This window comes from Apaloderma vittatum, unplaced genomic scaffold (genome assembly GCF_000703405.1).
Source record: "Apaloderma vittatum isolate BGI_N311 unplaced genomic scaffold, ASM70340v1 scaffold11085, whole genome shotgun sequence".
Lineage (NCBI taxonomy): Eukaryota > Metazoa > Chordata > Aves > Trogoniformes > Trogonidae > Apaloderma > Apaloderma vittatum.
This window is the reverse complement of record NW_009717705.1, coordinates 41,578-66,019: the sequence shown is the minus strand read 5'-3', so window position 1 is coordinate 66,019 and position 24,442 is coordinate 41,578. Positions and strand designations below refer to the sequence as shown.

At 34.4% G+C, this 24,442-nt stretch overlaps 1 protein-coding gene across 1 annotated transcript in view; it reads right to left on the bottom strand.

Moving 5' to 3' along the window:
* CCDC91 (coiled-coil domain containing 91) overlaps positions 1–24,442 on the bottom strand; it is a gene marked incomplete at its 5' end in the record, with an annotated part of 73,467 nt that overhangs the window by 12,191 nt on the left and 36,834 nt on the right. The window contains 4 exons of the mRNA XM_009870005.1: positions 1,685–1,861; positions 3,134–3,202; positions 3,383–3,475; positions 17,041–17,148. Coding sequence (XP_009868307.1) covers positions 1,685–1,861; positions 3,134–3,202; positions 3,383–3,475; positions 17,041–17,148 — 447 coding nt within the window. The remainder of the gene's footprint in view (positions 1–1,684; positions 1,862–3,133; positions 3,203–3,382; positions 3,476–17,040; positions 17,149–24,442) is intronic.

The following is a 24,442-nucleotide window of genomic DNA, read 5'->3' as shown; positions in this document are numbered from 1 at the left end:
AACCTTTTGAAAGGCCTGAATTTCTTCCTTATAAAAGCACTGACACTTAAGACTTTGCTTGAAAGAATACATCCATCAGTATTAAAATTCTTATAGCATATCCTGTCAGGTGGCAACTTCAAAGGCAGTATCAAAAGCAACAAGGAACTCTGGCAGTACGCTCCAAAGGGAAGGTAAACCTACCCTGAGCCACCATGTCAAATTAATTCACCACCTTCCCACTCCTGAGACATTTTATAAGCTCCCCAAACCCATAAATATAGAGCCCTTGCTGATCTCATGCTTCCAGCTATGGGACTCCTTCACTAAAAATCTTCAGGATTCATCAAAACTCTCCACAAACTTTATTACTACAGTCATGCTCCTCTTAATCTCTTTATGTTTCGCAAACTGTAAAATCACTTTTTCTATTTTATTGCTATCCTTTCTATTAACAGATTCCCTACACCACTGATACTAATCTTATTCTGGATAGTCTAAATAATTTGTATCTAAGCAAACCCCAGAGCAATTGTTGTTAACTTGAACTTAACTTATAAATCATCTGCTTATCTTTTCATTGTGAAGAGGAGTTTGAGTATCTGAAGGCTTGTCATATAGTAAAATTAGTCTTGAAAACCCACATCTTGCCACTTGATGCCTTTACATTCAAAAGTAGTAAACAAAATAATTCTACTAGAAATATAAGCAGCAGGTATAATAATGTCTTAGCAATCAAAACTAACTTTTTCTCTAATTGAAGAGGCAGGAGGTTAATATTTCTTTTTAATGCCAGAAATGGAAATGGGGACTGTTTCTAAAAAGTTGATTTTTCAACTTCTGTGATATGCTATTTTACCTTACATTCTAAAGGTCTTTTTGTTGTTGTTATTCAGGACATAAGAAAATACAGTAATATCCCAACATCCAAATGAAAGGCATCTTGTTCAAAATTATTCAGTCTATAACAGTCAAGTATCAACCAAGAAATCAGTGAAATTACAGGCTGTTCCTCCAAACATTTCCTGCATCAGAATCTACAAAATTCAACTTTTAGAAGAGTAATTTAACTTGTCTTATAACATATTTTGTAATTCCTATCATTGTTAAAAGCAATATTATGAATGTTCCTCTCAATTTGTGAAACTGGCGTACAACTATCCTTGTAGAAGCATCTTTCTACAAAGTAACCTTAGAAACATTTCTGGTTCATTACTGCTTTGGTTTCCAATTTTTATAACTCTATTTTGCACCTATTTTTTTTTGTCTTAGAAAATTATTTTTTTGCTAAGAGAGATAATGGAATTCCAGCAGAATAAGGAACAAATGTAACATGTTTTCTCTTTCATGAGTATTAAAAAAAAAAGTCACCTAAATTGTCTACAACATAGATGCCACTATCTCAGACAGTAAACGGGCTCTTTGAAGTCAGTGGACAAAATCAGGCACTTACAGAGCATGATTTATCTCATTTCAATAAAAACATCTGTAAAGGTTGCAGGAATTTTGTTCTATATGTGCCAACTTCTCTCCATACACATAGCCTAGATGAAGATTAACAAGATGGCAACTCATTGCAAATATCAACTAGGTGCAGTGATGAATGATAGATGGCACAAGAAAATCTACTACTAACATCAGCAGGACATTCAAAAGAAAAAATACAATATACAAAGCAGTCAATGGAAGTGTAAAACATACTAACTTGATTACGTCTTCTTTCCTCTTGCATGGCTTCCTGAACAGCCTGAGCAATATACTCTTTATGTCTGTCACATTCTGCTTCCCACTTTTTTCTTTCTTCTGCACGAATCTTCTCCATATTTCTCCTTTCCTCCTCTACTGCTCTCAGAATAGCCTCCTGTAGTACTTCTTTTTCAGCCTTTGAAAGAAATCAAGCACAAATAAATAACCAAAATAGCCCACACAGTTGCCCAACTTATATGTATTACTGCTTCTAAATGAGATCTATGAGCTGATAAGATATGGGACATGAATAATTTAATTTGCTGTACTATGAGCTAAAATTTATCTTAAGGTGCTACCAAGCAGATATTAGCACTGGACAAAGACTTTGTTTTTACTGACAGAAAAAGAAAGTTACAAGCAAGTATCTTAAATTGCCATTTACTGAAAACACAATATATCATTAATAGTTTGCTTAATGCCAACACAAAAAACACACGTGGGCCTCCCTACACTGCTGGATATTCCTATATATGAGATATTCCTGATCTTGCCTACAAATATCTGAAGTCCAACACCAGTCTGAGTGCTCTCTGTGGCAAAGTAGCAAATACCTATTTAAAACAAATGTGTCTTCCCTCCAAAAACTCCTTAGCTATGCACTCTGTAAGTAGTACACTTTCATTTTTTTTCCTCCTCAATGTTTATATTCAACCATTATATGAAAGCATCAGAAGACACACACTGAATTTAAAGGACAGGTCTACACATGCTAAGCCACATAAGTATATTTATCAGTAAGACAATCATTGCATAATGTCTATAAATAAATAATGACAGGCTGAAGTTCAAAATAAGCAAACATCAGCTGACAAGCCACACCTACACATCCCTCAGTTTTAAAACTCTTACAGGTCATTCCAGTGCCCTTTGGTGGTGATTATGGAACTGGTCAAGTGGAGTTATAAACGGCAAAAAACAATGGGTTCCTCAAATATCTACACTTACAAACAAAGTTGGGACCTGACTTTTGACATGTCCAAATTTTTATACGATATATAAAATAGTTCCATCCTCACTGAAAATGTCCATATTTAACAAAAGTTAAATAAGACATTACACTAATTGTCTTAAGACCAGCAGTTGACCCTGCTATCTAGCTCTTCAAATCAACTGGAAGACCATGAAACCAGATATTTAGTTAACGTGAAACAACTGAACTGCAATATTGTGACTTGTCATAAACCAATTCAGAGGCTATCTCAGATAGAAGTTACATAGACTTAACACAAGGCACAGGATATAGTAGATAATGTTCATAATTTATAGAACTACCTTCCTTTAAACACAGATGAGAACACAGATTTTGACAGATTCACTTATGAAATAAGTATGAGTTGCCAAGCTTGATATTTGTCATGATACACGGGGAATCCACATTATATGGCTACTACTTAGCAAGAAATACCTTTACAGCCGCTGCCACAGCCTCCCTGCTTCTGTGTCTTTCTTCATCTAAACATTTGTCAAGCACTTCCTGTAAAAGTTATGAAAAATAAAACTGCAATAGACAACAGAGGAGTGGCTAAAAAGCATTTACACAGTCAAAGTACTTGAGAAAGTTTCCTCTTTCTGACAATAACTGTGAACATTGCCAATAAACTCCATGGTGCAATCCAGATCCACTTTTTTTTTGTTTTGAAAATAAAAGCAATACCTTGTGTTTTTGTGACTGCTTCATCAAAGCTTCTTCTATCTTTCCTGACAACACTTCCTTCTCTGCTTCCAAAATGTCAAGAAGTCGCTGATGCTACAGTGAGAAAACATTGATACTATCTTGAACACATTCTGCTAGTAAAACAGACAAAAAGAACTCATCCAAGACACTTAGGTTTGTCAGTTGCTTATAAGGTGAGTAAAACCACATTCTGTTAAATGACATATACAACAGTCCTTTAACTGATTTCATGTCATGAAAAAAATTTACAATAATAAGAAATGTTTAGGTACCTGGTTATGTAATGTTTCCTCTCAGCCTCAAGAGTATTAGGAAAGATGTTGAAAAAATAATCATTATATAAAAGGAACATTTAGAAAATTTATAAGGATGGTCTAAGCAACATCAGACTTTAAACATTTAATTTAAACTGCTGCAGAATTTAAATTATGCTTATACTACCTTTAAATTACATGTACAGAGAGCAGAAGGCAAATGTACTTTTTTTCAACCATTTGTGACACCATGAATTCGAAAGACAGGAAACAAGAGCAAAAGAGAATGCTGCTTTCTTCTCAATTTCTTGTAATCTGAAACAGTTTTTCAGGGACAAAATGAACACTGAACTAAATCAACCAGATAGTCTGTATGTAGACATACAATCTGTCACTGTTCTAATTACAACCCATTTATTTGTTTTCCACAAAATCAAGTAAAGCATTTGAAAGATGTGAGTTTTGTCTGTAAGAGCTAAGCTATTTTCCAGAACTAAAAATTATTACTGGAAATTATTGATGTTGGGTATTTGTCATGAGATAATTGCTAGCAAGTCAGTACACTTTTTAATAAGTTATTTAAGAGATGACATATTATAATCTTACAGTATCGATACATAAAAGTATTTTACGAGATTACCAAAAGGAGAGTGTAAAAGTAGAGTTCTATATTAATAAAAGTGCATATAACAAACATATCTTTTTTACATAAACACATAGGCAAATACCTCTTTCACCAGCATTTCTAAGATAGTCATTTCTGTTTCATGATTTTTATTACGTTTTAATTATAAGTGTGTCTAATGGCAGCTAGAAATACATTACCAAACCGTAATACTATGTGCTGAAAAATATTTTTTCATTTGAAGAATAGAATAGAAAACTTCTAGACTGCTTTATAAAATAAAACACCTCTTTGCCCTTCCAGGATAAACATGTAAAGAGGCATTTCCTTGTGAGTTTACCTAAAATAGGTCTGAATGGAGCAGACATATTCTAATGGAAAACACCTGTAGCAGGAGCAGTGAAATTCACATCATGGTTATACTTAATGGTGTGTAACTAAGTTTTCTCGTGGACGAGGTATTTTCAGACACCAACTTTAACTATCAGGACATTTACAGAAATTATTTTTTCCCCATTAACTCAAAGGTGAAACAATTAATGGATTTTATTAGTTAAATGATCTCCATAACTCCTCATGTGACTGACTGCACAGACTACGAAATTATTTCATTTTCATTTGAAAGAATGCCAGAACACAAGACATACATATGCAAATATTTTAACAGACATATGACACAAATCTAAGTTTATTACTCAAAGTCAATTAAAAGACTGAAACTACTTGCTTCAGTCAAGCATCAGCAAGGGAATTCCTAAGGAGAGCTTGTTAGAGCAAATCGCCTCTATCTTTAAACACCTACAATAGAATGGCAGTCAGCTTGTTCGGCAAGGTCAGAATTTCTAGTTTAAGACTTGCAGGCAGTTAATTCCAGTTTGACTCTAACCATCAGATTTCTAGGCTATATAGGAAGACTGTGCATGCATATTTCATGTTGCTGTAATGGGCTAGCTACCAGATGTATTTTACAACATTATTCATAGGACTACAGTTTTCAGCCTTTAAACTCCAGGGCAGTTCTAGAAATTTTATTTTACATATAATGCATGTGATGACATTCAAGCACATCCTTCAAGTCCTGAAACAATGTAGACATTCGCATTAATACAATATAGAACATGGCAATGGAAACAATGGCAATGGGCAATGGAAATAACCAATGCCTATTCTCCCTTCAGACACAAAACAATTTCATGACTACAGCCTTCCACACAGTAGTTTACTTTTCATAAATCTGCAGTATACCTACATTCCTCAAAAATACAGGTATCAGGACCAAAATACAGATATTGGGACCAAAACGTTTCTTCTCAAAGAGAAACCTAAAAATTTCTGACCTTTAATACTTCTCTGAAGTGAAAAATACATCTCCTTCACTGCAAATAAGCATGCACAACTGAATCCAGAGATCAATTATTTCCACAAAAACACGAAAACGTTACTCCACTTGGTTGTTACAGTAATGAAGAGTTTAACAACATCTGGACATATCAGTTCCATGGAGATATAGCATACCAAACAAATGGACATAAGGACAGCAGTATAAGATAAACCAGGTTGCTGCTTCTGGAAGCAGAAATCTTTAAAATACAACATACAGCTTTTGCTTGACCCTTTTACTACAAAAAAAAATTGCCTAGTAAGTAAACAACTACCACAAAAATGAAGACTGCTGTTACTGCCACTTGCAGAATGATTACTTTGATTGAGTTTAGGATCTCCTGTTTCCTCAACAGATCTATATGGTATTACACTTTCAGTTTTGTGGAATTCAGAGAAATTCAGTAAGAACTGTATCAACAATTGTATATGTGTATAAAAACACTTTAGTTCCTATTTTTCAAGATACTAGAGGTAACTGTGAACACATTCAGAATGCTTTCAAATCAAAGCTAAGGACTTCTGGCATATTTCAGTGTAACTTCTTTTACATTACATGGCATCCCTATTTCTCATGAAAATGTAAAATTTATAATTTCAAGATTCAAAGTCCCTTGTGAATAGCTTGGCATGTCCTTTCCTTTATAATGTAAACGTGTATTCATATGGAATAATCCTTCCATAAATGGTTACTTTCATAATTGAACTTTAAAAAGTTCATATATCATCACAAATGTTGCAACAGCTGTCCATACAATCCAGTAAAGCAAATTCTTTTGTATTAGTCCTAGAGAAATACCTTGAAGAACTGTTTGACTTGAGAATTTATATTTGGCCAGATAGATTTCTTTTTCAGAGAGAAACTTACCTTGAGCTACTAAATTATATACATTAAATGAAATGTAATAAGTAACTGAAAATAGACAAAGCAGAATAAAATATTATGTGAACAGCTTCTCTCGGAAACAGGTCTAGAGTCCAGAAAGCTCATACTGCATAGTTAGCATAGACACACCATAAAGAATGAAAGCTTCCATTCCACATGTAGTCCAGATACTGTGCCCCACAGTAGTATTAGCCATCATAAGGAGCCATGGAATCTCCTTGAAAGCTGTGCTTATTAAAATGATGTAAAGCGAGCGCAGCAGTACTATTAATCTATTTTCTAGAGAAGAATGCATCACCTGGTCATCTGAATTCCTTTTTACAGAAACACAGATATTTCAGAGGCATATTCAAGTATCTAGATTATGTATAATACTTGAGCAGAATATGTGGGAAGTTATGAATTCTGTGCATTCCTTCTTCTGACAGCAAACAAAGAAATCTTAGCTATTTCTGCATGACAGCATTATGACAGATTTTGAAAAAAAGCAGTAATGCTAAGGAAATGATTAATGAATGCATGAATAGATTTCTAAGCTGTTAGTTCACATGTCTCTACATAGCAAGCTATTATAACGCTTCTGGAACTAGCCTGTAAATTAGGGAAACTAGTTTTGTACTTTGTATTTACAAATGAATCATATACCTTCCAAGTCAAAGTTACTATATTGAAGAATTAATAATATATTAATTTTCTAGACGTATGCAGAATGACTTTGGATTCTGGTAATAAATGGCCATGATGATTTTAGATACAGACAGTGCTTCCTCAGCTGGTTATGAAAAGGGAGTTGAAGGTTAAAAACATAAAAGGTGACAGTGTCACTTTAGTACTTTAAGAGCTTTCAAATGCTCTTGTATTTTTAGCTAACAGGAAATAACAGGATGATTTAGGTTCATTTACTCAGCTTGTACATTTTTTGTTCAAATATAGTAATGATCTGTTAACAATATAGACCATTGCTGAATTAAAGATCATATATGCTGAAATAAACGCCTACAGCTAAGCAAACTTATCTCATAGCCCTCTCCTCTTCTAACATGAATAAAAGGTATAGAAAGGATGTGACTCGAATGAATTTCCTTCAGTATTTCAGGTTTTCACATGTAAGAATTATGACCATGTTCCTCTCTCTGTTAGACAGTGTTAAAGGAATAAATGAAGGGCATTGAGACTTAAGGTACCACTCTGAGCTTTTTATACACCGAATTTTGATTTCCAAACATTGTAGAGGCCAATTTCTGTTAGGCTTATCTGGACAGCAAAGATGGAGGGCTCCTGGTAATTGTACCTGTCAAGAGAATATTGCCCATGCTTCAGTAAGTAAACCCAATAAAAGCTTTCAAGAAATAGTGCCTGGCTTCCTGTAAGTAAACTAATGAGTTCATCAGACCTAACAGCCTTTGAAAAATAATCAAGTCTATTCCAGTTTTCCTGTGAAAGTTATGATGAAAACCTACTTATGAGTCTTACATTTGGAAAAAAGCACCTAACCTGTGTAGACTATAAGACAGTGTCCACTAAGTTTTTAAATGGAAGTTGAAATGAGGGTTTCCTTTATTAATCAACAACGCAAGAATCAGAAAACAGGTAAGCAAATTCTAAACATGTTTGGGTCTTGAATCCAATTATCCAGCTGTTATTAAGCAAATATACCTTATTGGATTAAATATACTTCTCTGGATTAAAGTGCAAAACCAGAAATTGGCTACCAAAAATCTTATTAATAACAACAGTAAAAAATAATGCCCTGAGTGGAAAATACGGTGGATGAATCAGTGTGAAGCCAAAATAAATCTCAGTGCGAACTCCACTTTGGTGCGACAAGAAAGTTTTCAGTTTGTTAGGCTGCACATTCATATCAAATATGTTACCTCTAAGACACAGTAGACAGTAGAACCGTATGCAGATACTCAGACAAATCCAGAAAAGTTTAACTCAAGTACAACAAACAGCATAGCTCTTTGATGCGTCACTTTGCCTGAACTAACTTCCACAGCCCAGCATTCTTTCTTAGCTCTATTTCTGACAAAGCTACAAATTGCTTCCTTCCATTCCTTAGACAGAGGGTATAGAGTTAAGAGTGCAATATTTTGATGTGTAAAAATTCTGCAGAACAAACTGTCATGGGACACAACAGCCCAATGAAACACAATAAAGTCTTTTCCAATAAAAGAAAAAGACTTTTCCAAAAAAAGGTATTCCAAAGTGGAGAGAAATATTGGTATCTCTACCTTACTCTCTGGAAAGTAGCAAGAGAGGGTCAGGAAGAGTCTTCTGAAAATCAGTTTAAAACAAAAGACATTCAAAAATAGGTTATAATGTTTTCCTCCCTGCAAGAAGTTCTCTAGGCAATAGTTCCAAATGAAAATTGTTTGATGTAGTTTCAAACATAAATAGAGAGGTCCTGTGGTTTTTCTTGATTCCTGTAAAAAAGAAATCAAAAAAATCTTTTTTTTCCCTGGAATGTGAGTCACAGAAGACACTGTAAACAGATTTAATCACAATAGCAACTAGTCAGTCTTCTTTGTTATTTTATATATTAAACTTAATTCTGAAGAATCATGAGATTTCTTTCTCATAGGTAAGCATCTTTGGAAGGATTACATACTATATATTGTAAGAATTCATGGAGTGAATGAAATAACACAAGATATGAGCTATTTTATATCTAGAACATTGTATTAAAGCTATTTATAACTAACTCTAATTTAGCAGAGTTATGATTTCTTGCATACTCCTATTAAGCCTAAAATGCAAATTTAAAGTAAAGCAGAAAATAGGGTGTCTTGCATGAACTGAAACGCTTTTGAATAATATAGATACTTTCTTCATGGGCCCCATACTGTTTAATTTAAAAGGAATTGTGGATTTCATCCGCAAACGAGGATGCATTTCTTCTGCTCTAACTAACAGGCATTCAACTTATGTTTCTGCAGACTAGTTCCTCCGCAATATTGAGTAAATTGTCATGTATGGATCACCAAATTCAATATGGCTAAATTAATTTTGTTAGCTGCTAATCATAGATTAGGTAAAAGTAGTCAGATAATCATTCAGAACAACCTAATACTAAACAAGAAAAAAAAAGGCAAGAAAAGCGCTTGCATTATCTGTAGTATCACTGCAACAAAACCATGATATTTCACTCTTCCACGGATTTTTAATGTGAGGAAACAATTTGCAGACACTAATGAAATGACACTTGGAAACTTCTTTCAATGGCAACATTCTGAGAAACAGTCTATTAAGACATACTCATGTCTATTTCATGCTTAGTGAATGATCAGTTTCTTTTCTAACAAAAATCTACTGAGTTTTTTTAACATAATGAAACTGCACTGTTGTTAGTAGTTTAACAGAAAAAAAAGACAGGCATAATAAGACATTATCTCTCAGCTCTGGAACATTTTTTGTACTTTCATTACACATGTCCCTCAAGATTTAGGAAAATTTATATTCAGAAACATTTAGCAAATGTTTTGGTGCTTAATTCATCAGTAGGAATAATAAACCACTGGATTGGACTTTTTAAGAATCCACCTATTCAAATCTGTTCATCTATTTTAAAAAAAAGTCTTCTTAACCTATAAATTTCTACTTTTATTTTTGTCTGTCACAAAAGAATCTAACAGTAGGAAGAAATACCACAGGTCACTGGAAACATAATCCCTGTGTGAGAGGAAAATGACATAACAAAAATGCGCAGCTATAGTCATGTGATTTTTTTTTAATGTTATCAAAATAAGTCCATTTCAACATCCTATTCAAAACACTATCTTGAAGAAAAAGGCAACCTTATTAAAACACTAATAATAGCTTTCTGCTCCCATAGAAAGGTTAGCTCTATTTAAGAACATATTCTTTTAGACCGCACCTTTCTTCACCACTGCTAAACTATGCCTAAGCAAATGACAAGATCTGGTAATCGTAACTGGTTTCCTACACTGTCCTCACAATCTGTGGCATCTGAGTGTTTGGCAGTGCAAGGTGGAAAATCTGTCTGAAGAATTCCAACATCTGTTACATATTTCCACTTCCTCAAATTATAACTTATTACTGCATGGTTGAACTGTATCTTTTTGCCAGTTTGAGGTCCAAGTGGCTAACAAAGCAGTAAAACTTTTCTAAGAGAAAGATCAGCAAAACATTATTACACTAGAAAAGTTAAAACAATGAAAATATAAAGAAAAAAATATAAGAGTAGCAATAAAATAATTAAGCCTATACTCATACTCAGGGTTCCACTCAGCAGTACAAAGACAGTATGCAACCTCTATAATTTAAGGTGTATCAGAGGCTAAAATTAAGCTTAAAACGTTTTGCTGTGCATGTGCTTCATTTTTTTATAAATAAAGAAGCTACCTGAAGCTGTCTAATAATGAAAAGACTTTTCTCAGAATGTGTGCATAGTAACAGATTATTAAATAAACCACAAACTTTGAGGTCTTAAGGATACAGAGATAAGGAACTTCAGTAAAATATGAAGGAAGAAAAAGTATTATTAACCCTTCTGGCTTTGTGATCTAATTCCTTTCGTGGCCTGTATAAGATCTCACAGAACTGCTTCATCTGTCAGGAAACATACAAGGAAATGAACTCCTAAAATATGAGTAATTTAAACAGCAAAATGTTCAGTAAGGGAGTACAGCAAAACAGAGAAAAAACATTTTCAGCAGTAGCTGACAAAAAGGATTAAGGTGAAAAAACATACTACATTATTTAGTTGTTCAGTATTGACAGGAGTTGATTATATAATCAAAGTTCACAAAATAAGCACTGTTATATAAACCTACTGCACATTATGAGTAGATATAAAAACAAGATTGGAAATAATAGTAAATTATACCTCCTGACTGTGGAACCAGGTTGCTGATTGAAATAAAACATTTTCTCTGGCACTCCAACAGCCACTTGCTATAAAACACAAGTACTTTCTACATTTGATATTTTAGGAATCGTTGGGGCACTTACTGGTACTCTTCACAGAAGGCTAAACACATCAAAATGCATCACCCAAACTCTGGATACGGGAAGGTACCATTACATTCCAGCAGCTCTTTACTATTGTCACACTAATCTTCTGCTTGTCCACAAACTGTTCTTGGAAGCAGCACACATTTAAAAAAAATTGAGTTCTAGCAAATGGAGCTTCTATTCCTACTGACCTTTCAGCAAAATTGTTTTTGAATTGAAGCTAAACCAGCACTATTCTGAGTGTGTCTCAGAAAAAAGACAAAAGATTTCATGAATCATTTAACAGGTTTTTAAACTATTTATCATACAAATGACAGTCAACATCATGATAGAGTGGAAAAAGAATTAAGGAAACAGGGCTAACTCTACTTATCTTAAATGTTGTTGCATCTAGAAATGCAAAATTCGTTTCATAGCTTTCACATCAAATTGTCACAAAAACCATTAACAAGCAAAAGCACGAAGAAAGGATTTAACTGAGTTCTTTCTTTTTGTGTGACATTTCTGGTAGTGTTTTGTCTCAACAATTACACTAGCAGTTCCCTCGGCTTCTTAAACTACGATGAAAAAAATCAACATAATATACTCTATACAAAGGAAAACTGCAGGCCACTAAACTTTAAGGCACATCCTTAAGGGTTCACTGAGTAGAACAAGTCCAGCCCAGGAAACGAATATACATGCAGTTGAACTGTTGATAAGAACTTCAATTCATTGTATGTTTTCATTCTTCTTTTATATGAATCAAACCAGAAAATATGCAGACTAACATAATTAAGGATTACAGTAAAACACATCTCAACTCCATCCAAGCATGAAAACACTACACGGAACATTGTATCTCTTTGATATTGTTTCCTCAGGAACACAAAGAAAAAGCAGAGTATTGTCAAGTCATAATTTAGAGATGGAAATGTGTGATCTGAACCTCACTTCACATATACTTTAATCCCTACCCACCCAAGAATGGCAGTTGCACACAAGTTAGAAGACAGGAAGGAAGAAGACCACCAAGGTAAGGAAAGAAAAATGCAAGATAAATTGAGAGGAAATGATTTCTCCTAAATGAGAAGCAATTTGTTGCAAATATTTAAGACGTCGTTTTACCTTAACACACAGATCATTGACTGTTTAAAAAAGAATCTAAAAATCAACATAGGCTACATTTTTAACATCATCTACCTTGAACAGTGAGAGAAATTTCTGATCACCATCATCTCTAGGGTTTGCAGTGAAAATAGGTCATTCCTTTTATATTATCATGCTCATGGTCTAGCCCATTTTAATAAAATTCCTTAGAATATCCTAGTCCTATATAGTAAATACTTTTAAATAACAGACGTTTACTTACTCCATCATTTTATGGCGACTTTTATGGTCCATGCTTGTTAAAGTTGCTCAGTCTCTATGTGTCTTCCCTATGTTCAGGAGAAAAACCTACTCTGATGTTTGAACAGACAACTTGGAAACACTGGGAAAATAACACTGGAAAATAGGAAAAAGTTGAAAACTGTTCTATTTTACATACTGAAATGTGCAACAGCAGAATACTGCCAGTGATACCTGCCTCTGTCAGCTGTATCCAGTCGAGGCAACTGCCTAGTTACAAAGTCTCTAAGATGAAACCATATTTCTCCATAAGTATGACATATATATATAATGAACTTTTTTTTTTAAGATATAAAATCGCTGCTCTTTCCTGCTCAAACTTGAAATATGCATGTAGACCTTTTCCATACCTTATTTGTTATAAAAGATTGCTAGCACCTACTAAAGAATGTAGTACTATGATTTAAATTTGTCAGTAACCTCACAGAGATAAATTTTACTGTCGGATGTCTGGTTTGGTTTTGGGTTTTGTTTGAGGGGTGGTTTAGCTTTTTTTAATAGTCATACTTTACAAGATACATATTGTTCTGCCCCACACAGCATCTCACTTCTAGCACTGACCAATACCTGACTATACTGAAGCACTTTTATTAACTTGCTGCTACATGCGCCTTCATTTTCTGAGTAACAAAAATTAATATTTGAAAGCTTGTTGATCATGTTTTTCACTATGTATTTTCATTAATTCATTCAAGTTAAATCATAAGATCAAAAATGGTGTTAATTTTCAGAAGGTCACACGAAATATGTTCATGTCTCAGAAAAAGGTAAGTATGAAATTTGTGATTTTCCAACTTGCAATAAACTGATATGTGTTTTCCAAGGACAGTTTCTCTGATATCCTCAAACACTAGAAATGTACAACTGACATGCACTGCTTTCCTAAATGTTCAGTATATGAGGTGCCTCATTCCTGGCATAGAGAAGAAGAGTTCTCATTGTCCTGTTCATTGATGAAGGACACCGTGACTCCAAATACACTACGAGAACGTCTGGTCTGCTTTCTGAAATGTTGGTGTGTGAGTATTTCCCTGAAGAAAGCAGCAGCGCTAGGGATTGCTCCCCATGAATAATCTACTACAGTGATCACCAATTTCTTTAAGGGAACTGGTCCTTTTCAGGATAGGGGATCCACAGGTCCAAACTGAGGAGACATCCGAGATACAGATATTCAAGACAAGTGACATTAATGTAATAAGAAAAGGGTAGTTTTAAAAACACGTGGCAGTAACTGTGGGCAGTAACTGAACAGTAACCAATACGGCCCAGCTCACCTCTCAAGTGTTTGCTTCAAAAGCAATGGGTAGGGACAATGATTAATACAGGTGGAGAACTCACCTGAAAGGCAGCTCAGTAGAGTGTGTCAGAGACTACACTGAGCTTCAGGCAGATGAATCTAAACTGAATAACAGACCAGAACTTTCTTACTTTAAGATTGGTGGGGAAGGCATCTACCAGAAGGGCCAGAATAGAAAATGGCTCTGAATTTTACTTTGGAGGAGTTTCTACAATTTTAGCGATGTCCTAAACTGCAGGCCTATGGAGTTAGACCTAGCAGAAGAGTACAGTGAACACATAGCTGACAGACCTGAAAAAAGATACAGAACTGAAGACAATTGACGTTGACGGACTGAGGATTCCCTCCTGTAGATGATGATGATACTTACAGAAATTTGTCTAAGAGGAAACTGAAACAGAACCATAGAACAAGGGCCTTTCACAGCTTCTACTCTCCTAGAAGATAAATCCTTGATCACTGACTGCACCAGCAGCATGGTACATCTCTAGGTAAGACTTTTAACATGCAGCTCCATCACGGGCACAACACCCTGATAAAATACAGCTCCAAAATTACAAACTAAAATAAACTCTAATGACGGGTCAAAGACAAGCAGAGAAAAACAGCCTTTCCTCCTTCTCAAAGAGACACTTTTGGGAGGGAGGAGTATGGGAATTTGCAGGGAAAATGGGTTTAGGAGAAAGCATGAGAAAGGAGTTATTACACAAGATAATCTTGATTTTGTGGAACTGGAAATAAAAGAGCAGAAAATTCAGAAGGAATAGCAAAAGAGGACAGAAGACCATGTGAGCTGACAGTTTTATGTGGGCTTATAAGTCTGAAGGCAAAATATTACTGGAAAGGCAAGAACATTAGAAGGGGGAAAAAAAGAAGCTATGTTTGTGCACAGAACATACTTGTTCCGTGTGATTACTGCTGTGCAAAAAAAAATTCTCTGCAGTGGTACAGATACCTAAAATGCTCCATGTAAAGGTGGATATCTGTGTACAATCCCATAACATGGCGTATAATAATTAGTAATCATTTTAGCCATCTTAACTGCTAGCACAGAAAAAAATCATTTGAATAAAACCAAATGTTAAACATTAAAGCACACATTTAAGATCAGAGGTATCAAAAAAGAATAAAAACACACTACAGATTTCTCAGATCTCTTCCAACAAAAATTAGGACGTGAACAAAATTTGCCAGTATAAATCCTATTTTATTAAACCTAGTAGTTCTACCATAAGCACTCACACTTGTCTACTTGATTAGGCTTGAAAATCTCAGTTTCATATTACAATTAAAGGTGATAAAACTTGATTGAGTTGAATGAGAAATAACTTGGAAGTTTGTGAACTAAATTTAAAGCTTCCTGGGATCCAATGGGGGTGGTAACTTGCATTAAATATAGACAAGATGTGAACTGGGCATTGTGTTATGTCGAAGTACTCTCCCCATCCTACGACCAAAAACAGTTCCCTGAGATTGTTGTGTTCTCCCCAGGTAAATCTGAACCTCTAGAACATGTTTTCACACTTCCATCCCCATCTTTTGGTTTGCAACATAAATGTAACTGATCATGGGAACAATACTTTTGCTCAATCTGTATATACATCCTCAAAAACTCTTCCTAAAATGTTTTCATGTTTCATGAGATACACTCCTTTTCAACACTCAGAAAATGACACAAATTCAGTAAACAATAAGTTCATTTCAGAAATACAAAATATTGTCTTAAAATTAATTTTTATTTGCTTTTTAGGCAGAGCTTTACAGCAAGCATTAAATAATTCCGGTTACGTGCAACAGCTTCATCAATGATGGAATCAATTTCTCCATACTGTTACATCTTTCTTTTGTACTGTTTATACAGATACATATTTAATACATGTTTGCACTAAGTATTAATCAATACGGTCAGAACAGTGAAATGATCATAAAAAATTGCTGGAAATGTTAAAATACTTCAAGTAGACTTTGATGTATTAATAAACCTCAAGAATATAATATACTAATATATGCCAAGAAAATAAAAAACTATTTTGCTTTGTATTTTTAGTAGAATTGTTGTTAACAATACTTAAAAGGTAACTGTTAATACTGTTAAGTGCAACGTAAACAACATTAGGATGCTATTAGCAAACTAGCAAACTTAAATACTAATACTCATTACTATTTTTACTGAACTTAAATTAGACCAAGATATTTTCAATAACAAACCAGCCTCATGCTGCTAAGATTCTCATCAATAACTGACGTGTTTCCAAATACTTCCTATGCAGTGTGTTTTTACTCAAGTCATGCTAAATAAGACAATATAACACTATTTATGTACATATATTTCTGAATATTATGTAATTCCTTGTAGCTAGGAGTTTTTTATATTTTCTATGTCATATTTCTATGAAATAAAAATAGGTCTGGAAAACAGATGTTTGTGTCTATGATCTAAGAAGGACCAACCAATTTGGACCAAAAAAATTTGTGCAAAACCCATACAATTGAATTCTGTATTTAACCACATAAATTAAAAATAATTTCATGTTTTCTCTAAGAATAATAAAATGGCAGCTGTTAAAGGTGTAAGTATTAAGCTGCTTTGAGATTTTTTTCTGAGTGCTGCACTCTTCTTGAATCTGTTCTAAGCAGGTTAAAACATTACAAACCAGCTTTGATCCCAACAGACGAAGAGGCATTATTTATTTTTAAATCCTAGTGTTTACTCTTATGCTGAGGACACAAGGGGAAAGACTTTTTTTTCCTTTGGTGATCATATATGTTAATATTTTTTCAAACAGAAAACAAATGAAAATAACAGATTTTTGTATTGCACATTCATACCTGAACATTAAGAAGTTCTTCACATTTGCGAGAATGTTTTCCAATTTCTAGTATGTACTGTTTTTCAATAGCTGCTTCTTGCTGTTGAACTGCAGATTGCAGCAGTGCCTGCAAAAAGAAAGCACAGAATATTCAAAGATATAATTGCAATGTTTACTGGTAACCACAGATCTACTGATACTTGTGTACAACAGAACTTGGAATGCTGTTATAAATTTGGAATGTGCAACTATTACAGTACCTTGCTATGTAACAGTACCTTGTTTTCAGTCAGGAAAAAATTTTTTGGATCTCAGATTTCTTATACACAGTCTGCTTAAAAGAGCAGAGCAGTGCTCAAAAGATAGAGAGAGAGAGAGAGCGAGCATTTCTCTTAAACATACTCAGTTCAGTGGGACCACACAAGAAGAGAAGCATATGAAAGCTGCTGAATGAAGAAAAAAAAAAAAAAAAAAAGCCAGACATACTTCCCTGGCTGACAAAACTCCACATCCTCTCGGCACAGTGTAAGATCCCATGGGCCAAGCATGATCTTCACAACCACAAGTCAAGTAAAAGCAGATGGAAATTTTGAGTAATTTAAAACATAAAAGAATGCCCCCCCAGGAAGTTCACACTCCAATGTGAAGCAGTGGCAGCTGAAGTGTGGAAAGGCAAAGTACCAGGACAGTAACAAAAAGATAATAAAATTAGGAACTCTCTGTGTGTGAGCAGATATGCATGCACACACGTGTTCACATGCACTTGACTGAACTCTGCATAATTTCCAGCATCTGAACGCAAAAAGAGAAATCTAAAAAAATGTAAAATACATGAAAAACCAAATTACCATTTGAGGACTATTGCTCAGATACTTAGACTTCCTTAAGTGATGACGCTATTTTAATACAGGATTTACTTAGCTCATGCTATGCAAGTCTTTTTCCCCAATATTATAAAATATTTATGTCACTTTCCAAATATTCCTTGGTCTATTTATACATAATGTAGCAAGCTATTTTTAACTAGTAATCAATATAGTGAAGTAGCTCAACTCACTGCACAAGCTAAAACAGACATAAGTTTTATAGAAAACAGACTTTTGGCCCAAATGCAGAAAGAAAAAAGAAAGAAAAAATCTCATCTTTCAAGTAATCTTCATTTTAGAGCTACAGAACAGAACACACAAATATAAGTTTTAATACTTCACAAAAAATCAGAAAAGTGTTAAAATAAAATTATAACAAACCTTTCCAAACTTGCCACTAATTAGCTTCTTACGCTGAAATCAGTGTTCTTCAGTAATGCGATAGTATGGTAGCAGTTTTCAGCACAGATTCAGGGACTTACAAGGTAAAAAATGGTACTTAACATATACTTTAGTCAAAATGTAAGTTTACTGCCATTTGCAGGGGATTTACCTAGCTACAAGCTTACTTTCAAAAAAGCCAATTTCTTTCCAACTGCATTAATTTCTTTTGTTGGTATAAATTCAGACAATCACAAAAAACCTAATTCCCTAATTCATTTAACTTCTTGTATGGTCAACTTTTATGGCAAATCTTACTGTCTATAAACCATGGGTGAATTACCACCTATCACCAGCGAAAACTAAGTCCTTACTTTGGGGCCTGAGTTTTTTTTCCTAAATTATTGTGACAAGAATTGTTTCATATAAGTGGCACAAAAGAGGAAAATAAAATCCCAAAACACAAACAACAAAATTCTGATTTTAGGGAAAACAGTAACATAATGGTCATTAAGTTGCAATGCCATTTCTCACATGGCTTCTTGTTCACACAAAGGGTTCAGTCATTTTATGCACTTTGCTATGCAAACTTAAGTGGTGACTGTTAAATACCTATTAAATTATAGAATCACCGAAACATCAAAGTTGGAAAGTACCTTAAGATCACCAAGTTCAACCTACAGCCCTACACCACCCTAACACCAAACCATCTCCTAAAGTGCCACATCCAGCCGTTGCTTAAACACATCCAGGGATGGTGACTCCACCACCTCCCTTGGCAACCCATTCCAGTGCCTCATCACCCTTTTGGTGAAGAAGTTTTTCTTAATATCCCATCTAAACTTCCCCTGGCGCAACTTGAACCCGTTCCCTCTTGTCCTGTCGCTATTCACCACGGAGAAGAGGCCAACACCCGTCTCACTACAGCTGCCTTTCAGGGAGTTGTAGAGAGCGATAAGGTCTGCCCTCAGCCTCTTCCAGGTTCTTTTCATAAGACTTACCCTCTCGTACCCTAATCATTCTGGTATGAAGAACCTCCAGTTTTCAAGAAAATAATTATTATACATTCAATAGCATATAGAAGTTGTTTTTTTTATTTTATTATCATTTTCTTTAGAAAATACGTTGAATTTCACATTCACAAACAAAAGCCTTCCTTTTCTATCATACATACTACTAATATAGTTTAAATAGAACCACAGAAATGATCGTGTATTTGACTACTCCACTAGTCAGCCAAGTAAGGAGACAGTAAAAAAATTTCCACTACATGGAATAGTACTTCAGAGATAGTTTCTGTGTTTTGCCATAAAAAAAAATCTCCAGACAAAATTTTTTTTTTTTATGGAGAAATTCAGCATATCAGCCAGTCAAATAGGCGTTTAAAATACAGAATAAATTATTCATGCCAAGACCTAAATCTTTTCAAGGCACTTAGAAGAAGATGAGGTGTGTCACACAATACCCTGAAATAGCAATAACTCCTTATTATAAAAATAAAACTTCCCCTTTCAGGAACAATCCGAAGATTCTCAGAAGCTTATGGCTTTAGGACATGCTTACAATCAAAACAGAATGATGAGCTCCAATTTATTTGATAGTGTAGAATATTTTTATTCTCATTAATAAAAATGATAATTCTGATCATAACTCTAAGATCATAATTCTAAGATAAGGCAAAAACCAGTTTTCTGTCATAGAGAAATGGCATGACTAGACAAATATATCTTGACCTTTAAATTAAATCTTTCATTGCTCTTTATTTATCACTGAAATCACGTCCTATATTTAATAAGTTATGAGAAATGAGACAATTTTTAAAATAAAAGCCAAACTTCACAATTTCCTTTAATTCTAATCTAGCTTGCAGTTGTTGCCTTGCACACTGCTATGTTCATTGCATGCATCTTACGTCTGGCTGGCTCCAGCTGACTATAAAAAGTAATAGGAACATAAAGACGTCATAAAACAATGTCTTTCCAAGACCGTAAAAAAAAGATCGAAAAAAGAAAAAAAGACATTGAGTTTAAAAAAAAGGTAATTTTCTTCTTTGATCACAACCACCATTTAAGGCTTCTTGATGGGGTAAATATAGCAGAGATGCATGACATTCATCCAAACATTTTGTAAATGTCAAGATAATCAACTACTTAAATCAGTAATTAAAAGCTCTAATTTACTAATTAACTAAGTTACTGAAATAAAATATGTGTTTAGCTATTGATGATAGGCATCTCTAACTCAGTTAGATACTTCCTTCAGTACAAATGACACTACAAGTTTTTTAATTAACTGCTATTCTGGGCACCTATGTATCACTGCTTAAATACCAATTTCTTCCTTATTGAATCACACAATTACACCGATGGGCTGATATTCCATAAACCTGTGGCCACTGACCTAATATCAAGCTGGCATTCTTGAGGCAGTCTCCTAACAGGTCATTGAATCATTTAAAGTACGGCTACAGCTGAATGTAGCCTAGGGCATCTGTTGCACGAAGTTAGAGCAGGATTTCAATATGGGTGGCTCTTGGTAACTCCTATATATTGCACAATAAACTTCCTTTATCCATAATCACCTTGGGGTGTCCTTAATGGAATATGCATCTTAATTACTCTATTATATACTTCATCAATGGTCAGAGAATTAAGTATTCCTGGATTGTAAATCACAGCACGCTACATGTACAATGGGAACACTGGAGAACTCTATTTCTACAGGTTGTGTTATGCATAATGTACTAGATGCTTTCTAAAATCCGATCCCGTCCTTGGAAAGGTCAAAGTGGAATGATTATGGTTTTGTGAAGACCATAGCACAGATATTCTAGACCATTTTTAATAGAAGCCTATTTGTCCAACCCTAGTGCATACTGTCTTCATTCTACAGCAATAGAAACCACAGCTGCTAGAACAGAATATGATGTATTATATGAATTTATGAGAATAGGGCTGAGGGGTGACCTCATTAATGTTTATAAATATGTAAAGAGAGTGTCAGGAGGATGGAGCCAGGCTCTTTTCAGTGATGTCCAACCACAGGACAAGGGGCAATGGATACAAGCTGGAACACAGGAGGTTCCACAAAAACAGGAAAAACTTTTTCACTGTGAGGGTGACACTGGAACAGGCTGAACATGGAGGCTGTGGAATCTCTTTCTCTGGAGATATTCAAATCCTGCCTGGATGTGTTCCTGTGTGACCTACTGTAGGTGATCCTGCTCTGGCAGGGGGATTGGATTATATGATCTTTTTAGGTCCCTTCCAACTCCTAGCATTCTGTGATTCTGTGTGATTCTGTGAAGTAAGTTTGAAACAAAGTAAAACAAAATGTTGAATTTCTTGAATTGTTTCCACTCCTAGTCATAGCGTTCTACCAAAGCTTTAAACAGAGCTCATTCTGTGAAATTTTACGTATCAAGTCAAAAGGTATTTCCTGTGGAAAATTCTTCTCGTAAGTTATTATTTACAAAAGTTCAACACATTCTGACGTGCAGCGTATGAAGAAGCTTTATGTTTTTACTAACCACTGTCAGTGTGAACTGAATTTTAGCCAGGTGTTTCAAGAGGTAATGTAAAAGACACTCGAATCAAATACAAGGCCAACATGGCTCTTTGTAAAGCGGAATAACAACTTCAGTTTCATTTTCAACTGATCGTAGTAGACCACTAACAATCACTAACTTACAGATTGAATACTACACTCAGTTTATCTACACACTTCAATTTTATTGCATGTGAGTTTACTTTCCACTGTACTCAGACTCCTCTCAGAAATAAACTGAAAACCCACTCTTAATAAATCTTTCAATTATTAAAATATTTAACACCATATTAATTGTTCTATAGTCAGAACCACATATAAAAAGTCATCCTTACTAAAGGGAGAGATATCTTGTATTTTTTATAATTACTTTAAAAAGACAAGATGCTTTAGTCAATAACAAAATATTTTTTGATAGCATTACCTTCAGAAGCTTTTCATGTCAAAAAATAATATTGTTTTATATTCAAGGTCCACTTGAATACTCGTGCAACTTACACATGACAAGTATAGAAGTTTAAAGTGAAATCCAAGCCCTTGCAACACCTTTGAATTTATCCTTTTATTCTTGTGTCAGGCCTTTCTGAGCCAGTGTGTCATCTCGGAAACCTAATAAGCTGAGCTAGTGTTTTAAAGTGCTGAGAACTGGCCACATTTCCAGAGTTTTCCCTCCTCACTAGGGATAAACTATGCCTAAAAAAAAAAAAAAAATCCTGATGTGCAGATTAACTTCCTTTGTAATGAAATCTTTCAATTTTCCCTTTGTTTATTAGAGAACCTTTCAGTTCAGAGGTCTATTACTGACATAAATATTTTTGAAAGACAATTCCGATAGCCACCACATATCCCATACTTTGCAAATCTTCTTACATTCTGGAAAGCTGAAAAAACCCAACCACCTAACACTGAAAACTGAGAGACAAAACTCTCACTGTACGAAGGACTGTAAAGAACTTGAGATCTTGAAGTTAATTTCCATAAAAGGAAACACATCTGATTCAAGAAAGCTCTTTTAGAAGACTAATTATTAGATAAAATAATCTAAGTAAATCAAAAAATACACATTCCTGTAGCCTCATATTCTTAAAAGCTTATATTAAAAAATATTTTATATGGTGAGATATACAAACAAAACATTTAAAAATCTTAACTCGTCTATTTACAGAACTGTGACAATTTCAGAACAAAAGCTTGAATAAACAAGCAGATGACGGATACTTGTGATGCTTGTGGTAAATATCTCAAAATGTGACATGAACTCACAAGCATAATTTCCAAGATCTACATTTACTTTTCTTTAATGTTGTTAATTATAGGGATAAAAAATAATGACATGAAAGACAGAAATTAAACAAAATCAGTAAACATGAGAAGGGGAAACTTGGCCTACACAGAACACTAAGTTCATGTTTATTTATTTTCCCGTGTTTTTCAATATAAATTTTGTGACTGTGTTGTAGATAGTTTATTTGCTGAAAGGAAGGTAAGAACGTGAGATGCATAACAATGGCCAAGGTTTTAAAGGGTTTGCGGTACAACGTGCCTAATAGTATCTGTTAATAGAGTTCCCAGCCCATTTGTTAAGCTAAGACTCCAAAAACAATTGCAATAATTTAAGGGCTTTGGTATATTCAAGTCCTTGAAAATAGATCACTCATTATTTGACTTCCTGTGCAAGCTCCATTTTTGACACTGTTGTTGTATCAGAAAAGGACCAGTCACAACAAGGACAGGAACGGAGAGGGTTTGGTCTTAAATTCAAGTGCCTGGTCTGCCTAGCGATAACCTACTAATGGAAGGTCAATGTGGTGAAATATTGTCCCTTTTACAACAAATAATTCTCCAAGATACAAGGGAGTGATTATCAGAGAGTGTGATTCTCTTTCAAGCGTTGAAAGATACAACAGAGTCTGCTGCCTGCAAGGAGAAACAATTAGCTCTAAATTTAAGAAAAATACGAAGTTTCAGTTACTAACGTGACAATCTTGTAGACAGAAGTGAAAAAACAACAACTCTCATTTCCGTTGTACACGAGAAGAAAGGTACTAGCTCAAATTTACCACTACGAGAACTTATCTATGCCAGGAATACAGAAAAGACAAGTAGTCAACTCTATTCCATTGTTGTTCAACCCAGAGTTTCAATGTCTAATTTAGAGAAATTGGGACTTGAGGCTAATGATGAATGGTTCATCATATTTTTACACAGTTATTCTTAAACAACTGATTTGGGGCATTACGTTCACTCATGCTACAACTCTGCTTAGATTTGCATTGTAAAATTACAATTGGCTGTTATCACAGAGGATTAGTCATAATTCCAACAGTCATGACTGCAAGAGAACCTAATTTGGGCCATGAGCAAGCACTTGATTGAAGTAATTTGCATCAGTTCATTTTATTAAAACCCAAGGAATGCAAAACAGGCCTGTATTCATCATAAGAAAGATTTCTTTCTTCCCATGCCTTTTAACCAATTCAGTAGACCCGTTTAGGCGAATTTTCACACTCAAGGTAATTTGGGGATTAATTAGATAGTACTTATAAAATCTACTGAAAATGAAAACCACTTCTGCACGTAAGTTACATCTATTAGTGTAACAGTCTTAAATCCTAAAGATGACATATT